The sequence below is a fragment of the Nicotiana tabacum genome, chromosome 7, assembly GCF_000715075.1.
Source record: "Nicotiana tabacum cultivar K326 chromosome 7, ASM71507v2, whole genome shotgun sequence".
NCBI classification, from domain to species: Eukaryota; Viridiplantae; Streptophyta; class Magnoliopsida; order Solanales; family Solanaceae; genus Nicotiana; species Nicotiana tabacum.
Genome location: NC_134086.1, coordinates 127,353,910 through 127,361,963, shown reverse-complemented (window position 1 = coordinate 127,361,963; position 8,054 = coordinate 127,353,910). Strand labels below are relative to the sequence as shown.

The following is an 8,054-nucleotide window of genomic DNA, read 5'->3' as shown; positions in this document are numbered from 1 at the left end:
AAATATGGCAGCGCATAGGTATTTTCGATATAATCTACAATTAGAATACAAATATCTATAATTTATCTACAAAATATCTACAAATTGGGTACATTGAATTTTAATATCCCAATTCCCATTCAATTGTAGCTTAATTGGTATTTTCGACATAATTGCGTTTTTTGCAGAAGATTTTGTAGAAGTTTTAGTCGTTTTGGATTTGTGAAAACAGAAAACAAAGCATCTACAATTAGAATACAAATATTCTACAATTTATCTACAAAATATCTACAAACTAGGTATATTGAATTTTAATATCCCAATTCTCATTCAATTGTAGCTTAATTGGTATTTTCGACATAATTGCATTTTTTGCAGAAGATTTTGTAGAAGTTTTAGTCGTTTTGGATTTGTGAAAACAGAAAACAAAGCATCTACAATTAGAATGCAAATAATTTACAATTTATCTACAAAATATCTACAAACTGGGTACACTGAATTTTTATATCCCAATTCTCATTCAATTGTAGCATAATTGGAATTTTTGACATAATTGCGTTTTTCTAGAAGATTTGTAGAAGTTTTAGCCATTTTTTATTTGTGAAAATAGAAAATAAAGCATCTACAATCAGAATACAAATAATCTACAATTTATCTACAATTTCTGCAATATGTCTTCTTCTTCTTCGAGTTTCAATCTGAAATTCAGTCAAAACCAAGTCTAATCTTCACCAAAATCCCTCAAAATTGATATATAAAGTCCAAACCATATTCCCGATTATTTTCAACAACACCCAATTCAAACAAATAATAATTTTGAAAACCTAAATTTGAACTCAAAGCTTTCAAGCTTTTTAATGGTTGTCAATGGTGGAATTGCTGCTTTCTTTTCATTTGCTTTGTATTACTGAAATTTGCAATTGAGAAATAGAGAAAATGTCGACGAACTGAGCTTTTGCAGAACTGATTTCTAAAATTTGATTCGAATTTGTTGACGATTTTGTCTTTTTTTGATTTGTGGCTTAAGGAAAAATATCGAAGAACAGAGTTTTTGCAGAAAAGAGTTTATGTAATTTGATTTTAAATTAAAGATATAGGATTTGCGTTTCAAATTTGATTTGAAGGTCGCTAAATCAATTAGAAATTATGTTCCTGATTTGTAGCGCGCCTAATTAGGAAGGAATCAGCTCCTAATAATTAGTATTTAATGAATGGTATAATAATTGTAGAAAAACTGAAAACATAGCGGATAAATATGAAACTATGCACATTTTTGGTAATAAGGTTTTATATATGGTATAGGAAGGGAAAAGTCTCATAAAACATTGAAGAAACACTAAAAGACATCAAACCTTTAAAAAGAACAAAAACAAAAAAAAACAAAACAAGCAAACACATTAACGAAGTGTCCCGACATCACTTGATTGGTTAGTAGTTTTTCGAATCCTATTTCCTAATAAATTATCTCCTAATTTTCAAAGATAGTTCGATATAACCACAACGCTTTACCAGGACACTGCCATTCTCCATTAATCACACTCGGAAATCTTAAACCAGTGTTCTTGCTGGGGTAGTTCTGCATCTGCATATCATACTAATTCAACCGTAAATCAGTCTCTACAATCAATTTTCTGTTCCACATCATGCAACTTGAAGACACACTCTAATAACCCAAAGGGTGTTCTATTTCTTTTCTTTTAGCGATAAGAGAGTTGCTCCCTCCCCTATATGCCCAGACAGAAGATACAAGCTCTGGATCCCATCGCCCCTTGGATATTATCAAAAGCAACCTCATTTTAATATGCATCTGACTAAAGTGAAACATGAAAGACGCAGTGAAAAGAAATCCGAACATCCTTCTCCCAGAACTATCCACTAGCAAAGATAAAATTGCTCAAATATATGCATGGCATCTTAATGATAGATCCGCACGTCTCACACCTAACTGACAAATATTGCACAAGATAGCAAGAAATGAAGACACAAAGTGCATCTCTGAGATGATCACATTGGACTTATATCAGAAGCTTTTTCAAGTTTCAGTTTACTTGCCGACTTCCCAATCCCAACAAACATTTTCATCTTTCGACTTCCTTGCGCCTGAATTAATTCTTGGACAAGCAAGATGTTATCAGAAGTTCCCCTTCAAGGGATAAAGCACCCTTAAGAGCGACACACACAATTTCAACATGAGTTTTATTATGCAGCAATCACGTAAGTCATAACTATATATATTCCATTACTTGGAGAAACAAGACTAAATAGGCAAACGTAATGAAGAGTTATCATACTTAGGAATGAGAATAGGATTGTGAACTCTTCATGATGTAGGAGACTTATTTGCTGTAGGAGACTTACATATATATAACACTTATTTGCTTTTGCTTTTATTTTTATTTTTTATGTAGCTTATGGAAGTGTCAAACTGAAGCAAACATGAAAAACTGGTTGCGCATAAAATGGTTCAAGAAACTACTCATGCTTTTTGTTGAACATAATGCACATACAGAGATCAAGTTTAGCTCATGCTTTTTAAACAGCAGGTCTCAATAATTAAAAAACGGAACACAATATAGGCCCTAATGCATGAATTTTTCAATAAGGATAATTAGAGAATTCTGCTAATGTATAACCATACCCATAGCTACCCTCTGCAATTCATATAACTTCGCCCAAGAGCTACAGATGACATTTTAATGTAACAAGCAAAATAGAAAGACAGTGACCATGCTTAGAAGGATCTGAGAGCAAAATCATGAGCACAAGCGAGAACAAGACTATAATACGGCTTCACCGAGTCTCCCAATCCTTCAATTTCTTACCCTTAGGCTTCGCAATAGGAGCATTAACAGCAGCCATTTTCGCATTGTACTTGGCTCGAAGAGTGTCATTGTATGTCCACCTGCGCAAAAAGCAATTGTCAATCAATAAGTGCAAACATTAATACCAGAGTCATACATAGATAAAGCTGGACACTGAACCAGAAAGCACAAACAATACAATACATTGAAGTTTTTGAAACAGTTAAACATATTTTCCCTTTTCAACTTCGTCTACAGGAGGACATTCAACTAAGAAATATACACACACATCACCTAACTGAGATAGTGAAAAGTCAAATAAGAGTAGCCCTCCTATTAGCCAGCAAGTACCAGCATTCAATTGGCTAAGGCAAAAGAGTAGGTATGATTTCATCACAACAGAAGGAATAAGCAATCCTAGCATTAGACAAAGACTAGCAGGGCTACATGGGAAGTCTTCAATGAAAACTAGCGACTTGGTCAATGAAAAATATTAATATACCTCCTCTCAGTTCAAGTATGCCCCCGAGCCAGACGTCAAATGGAGGGGACCCGGATGCTAGGTATTTTCTTTCTTCTGACCTTAGCTGATAGCTGAAATCCAGAAGTTCTAAGCTAATATGCTATAATATAGGCTCTAAAGGCATTACTCGACTGAAAAGACTACTTTTATTTACTTTGTAATGAGGTAGTAATTTTACTAATATGAAAACAATGCTTATATTTTGGGGAATTCCTTTTCCAAAATCGAACTTACAGAACAGGAAGCAAAGTTATGTGTACCATTATCTGGCTAATGTAATAATCTTCTATGTTCCTCCTGAATGATTTTAATAAGCAAATCTGTGCCCAAACTCTGAACTCCCAGTCACAACCTTCCTCTGCTATACGAGGCTTTCATTTCTTTTCCTACCCGGCGGGCAGGTATATTACCATGACAAAGCACCCTAACCATCAAATCAGAATACAAGCGCATTTTCAAAGGAGCAGAGAGAAAAGAATGCTCCTATCACTGATAATTAGGAAAAGATCAACCACTTTGTTACCACCATGACACATAATAGGCAGTCTAAATTTTCAAGGCCCCAAAATTTTTAAATTGATCTATCTTCTGTATTTGATGGCTTCAATGCTAGAAGTACCACCCAGACAAGAAACATCTGAGTAGACAATAGAATTCTTCCTATTCATTCCCCAAAATGCACTTTTAAAAAGAATTTCTCCTTTGGAATCCTCTATCAACCACCACAATTTGTATCACACTAAACCCCGCCCTAGAATCTGATACACATAAGACAAACCTCTCTACAGCCGGAGATGCGCATCACTCTCTCTTAAGACCTTTGGCTAGTTAAAATTTAATCACTTCACTGGCCAGGGTAATACTTAAGAAATTCAACCAAGAGAATAATAGAAAGAGAAGGTCATCAATCTAGCTGGCAGGAATCCACCAGCATATAAGACAAGGCCCATGGGCTCATATCAACCCCCCTCCCCGGTCCCCACCCAATAAAAAGAAAAAAAGAAAGAGAAAGAGAGGGAGCAGCTGTTATCAGTTGTAAGAGACACTCCAACTTGATGCATACAAGTCGTCCACTTCATAGAAGTCCAGCTAAGACTCCTGATACTAACTTCGCAGATTTAGAGCTGTTATTCTCCTAATAGTTCTGACACAACCGTGAAACATCTGAAGTATGATTAAGTATTCAATGATTATGTACTTCAATTTTCTCCTTTGCTTTGACATACACCAAATCCAATTCGAGATGCCAACAATTGAGAGATATTACCAGTTTCAAGAAAATCCAACATGCTAACAAATACAAACTGTGACATCCCTTTAACCACAAAGTAAAAGGGCAGCTAAGTTGTTCAAAGCCTGTGAAAGTTACTATTCCATTGCATTGAAACCAATAAACCAAATGCTAATGTGAAACAAACAACTGGACGTAATGAAGCATGTATTATTTAGAAATGCTAATCCTGCTGAACTATATGACATATTGATCGAAAGATGAGTAGGTAATATAGAAGGTTTATGGTACTTACGGGTTGTTCCAATCAGTTGTATCCTCATTGACAAGATGTGTCCATTTTGTCCTTCCACTACGACCAAAGTGTTTAACCTGCATGACTTTTGGTAGTATGGACTTATCCAACTTATCCTCCCCCGTTGGTGCAGAGAAATCACGATGGTATATATTATCAGCACCAGAAGTTCCAGCGGTGTCATCAGGATCTGACTGGAAGAAAGCACCCTTATGGAAGTATTTCTGCATAAACTTCCACTTCTGCTTGGGTGGTGGGGCAGGTTTCGGGTTTCTCCTCTCCCACTCCTTCCTCTCTTCTTCCGTCATGTTTCTTACCCTCTCTATTTCTTCCCTCTCCTTCCGACTAGACTCCCTGTCGTCCCTCTCCCTCTTGATCCTAGCAATTTCTCTGGACTTCCAAGCTTCGTATTCTTCAGCCTCATTCACCTCATCATCAGTATCTACATCAGCAATATTAGCTTCCAGCTCCAAATTTTTCTGAATTATTTCTTCCTCGCGTATCTTCTCAACAACTATTTGCTTTGTTTCAACTTTTCTCTCCTCCAACCTCTTCTTCACTAACTCCTCGAGAGCTCGTTCCTCTGCCTCACGCTTCTCACGCTCATCTATGGTGTCTCTCTCAGATTTTGGAACAAAAACTGGTTTCACCATTGCTATCCCTGTTGTTTCTTCTTCTGATTCTGTCTCATATTCTGACTCTTCTTCCTCCTCTTCCTCTGCCTCCTCTTCTTCTTCCTCTGGCAGAGCTTCTTCCTGTTGCCTCTGAAGATTCTTTTCCTTGATTCTCCTCCTCCTTTCGTCCAATGCATCTTCATCGTCCTCCTCAAATTCCATTCTTTCCAGTCTTCTATTTTCCTCTTCTATGGTTGAAACAATCTCTGCTTGCCGGATGCGTCGATGATCCGCTCTGATTTCCTCACGATTATCAACTCTACTCTCTGCCAGTCGACGCAGCCTTGCATCATCCTTTCTTGCAATGTCAGAACCGCCTTGGCTAGGAAAAGCTTTCTCAAGCGCTGCTTCCCTGGTCATCCTAAGATCCTCATCTTTTTCCGCTTCATCTGCCCACTCAGGAGCTTTACCAGGCCAATATCTTTTCACTTTTGTTTGGCCAATTTTACCCCTGAGCTTTTCCCTAATTGCGATAATTGTGTCACTTACACCAGCTGTTACAGACATTTTTACAACAAAAAGAAGCCCCTTGAAGAAAATGGTATGTCACGAAGTAGTGGACGATTTATCTGCTTCAAGCCTCCGGACACAATGATATAATCTCCTGATACTAAGATAAAAATGATAATAAATTAGATGAGATTACATGTGTGTGTGTATACAATATCTTCTTCTGGCACTGCTACACAAAATTTAAAAAACAACCACATTACAACCAATGCATATCTGCATAACTAATCAAGGAGAGTGCCTGGCAGAACTTATACTTGTCAGGAAAAAAAATTGAGATGGGTAATAGCTTAGGGTTAAATTAACGATGAATAGACCTTACAATCATGAAAGTAAAGCTTTGGTAGGGCAGCGAAGCTGGTAAAAACATTTTTTAAAACCTTAGTTCTTCTTCTCTTGAATATAAAACCCTAGTCCTTCTTCCACAAAGGAACCCTAAAACCAAGTACGAGACAATACTAAAATCTCCAGCTCAAAACAAACTTAGATTACAGTAATTGAAGAAATTTTAAAAGAAAATACAGTCATATATATAGAAGTTATATCTCATTTATGAACAGCTCATCACTCTAGACAATAAACACACTATGCTTCAAACGAATTGCATTCATAAAGCGCAGACGTTAAGAAAAAAAAATTATCATTAAGCGAAATAGAAACTCACCGTAGACTCAAAACGGGTGATGAAAGCGCCGGAGATTCACGTTGAGAATCGGCTCGCTCGATAATGGCGGTCTTCGACCAGAGGAACACTCCGAATCGTAAAAGCAAAATTTTACACCTTCTGCCCTATTTATATTTCATACCCAGGTAAATCTAACCTTAAAAAGAAATATCCAACTTAACCCTTTACAAAAAGGAAAAATATATTTGGCCACACTAATAATGACCCAAATGTCCACAACGGGGCATTATGGTAACTTTACATGGCTTTTTGAGGGAATAATGGATAATTGTACATTTTTGTTTTCTATCTCTACCCTTTAGCAGATTTTTATTTTAATTCAATTTTTTCAAACCCGTTTCAGTTGAAGGATCTGGAGAAGTATAACTCGATAGTGTTGAGACAGTTCAAGGAATGGAAAGGGTGGATGTGGTTTCCCAAAGCGTGGTGGATGCTAAGGAGTAATTGTCCGGGAATTCTACGCCAATGTGGCACACATCAAAAAGGGGACAAAGGTGACAAAAGGGAGAAACCTCAAAGTGCGATTTGATCAGCACACATTGAACACATACTTGGGATTTGATGATATCGAGCCCACACAGTACTTAGAGAAGTATGCACTTGGGGAAGCAGCTCGTCCTTGGTTAACAGAGATTCTAGCAGCTCCTGGGCCGCCACCACCATGGATCACATCAGGGGTTCCTATTTAGAGGAACACTCTAAACTTTGAGGCGAAGGGGTAGAAAACCTTTGTCTGCAGCAGACTAGATCCGTGCCAGAATGAGACCTATCTTTTGATTTTGGGGCATTTCTAGTTGCTTCTATCATGGCCGGGTACCCAATCAATGTGGGTGTCGTGGTGTCGGCCAATATCTTTATGATCGCTAGGCAAGCTGACTCGTCTTACTCGTATCCCAACACTATTACAGAGTATCTCATGGATGTGGGGGGTAGAGCCAAGGGATTATGATACGAAGTTGCGGCCGAAAAAGCCTTTCTCATGGTACTCTTTGATGGATGCTAAGAACCCAAAAAGGAAGGTTCGGCCTCCTACCACTGCGGGCCAGTCTGACGAGCCATCTATGGTAGTTGCAGAGGCAGTTGATGGTCCATCCACTTCAGTCGAGCCTTCTTCCAATGCCGCAGCGATGCCTCCACTATCACCTTCAGCTCCCACTGCATTTCCTGCCACAAGTTCCACCTTGGCTTTGAAGTCGGTGCCCATACCTATTACTTCACTTTCTGTGCTGCGAGTTTCCCAGATATTGGAGAGCCTCAATAATTAGATACAGACAGCCACTACAAAGCTATTGACATATCCAGTACTGTTGAAGCAAAGTCATCCATTCATGCACCTTAGGTTTCTCCAACAGTGGA

General features: G+C 37.9%; 1 protein-coding gene across 1 annotated transcript; it reads right to left on the bottom strand.

Annotated features, from left to right (window-relative positions):
* Nucleotides 1-2,439: 2,439 nt before the first annotated feature.
* LOC107817798 (uncharacterized) lies at nt 2,440-6,823 on the bottom strand. Its single transcript, XM_016643668.2, has 3 exons — nt 6,678-6,823; nt 4,830-6,113; nt 2,440-2,881 (listed from the first exon to the last, which is right to left on the bottom strand). Exons 2-3 carry the CDS (start codon nt 6,008-6,010, stop codon nt 2,770-2,772), a joined length of 1,293 nt encoding a protein of 430 aa, XP_016499154.2. The 5' UTR covers nt 6,011-6,113; nt 6,678-6,823; the 3' UTR covers nt 2,440-2,769.
* Nucleotides 6,824-8,054: the final 1,231 nt, after the last annotated feature.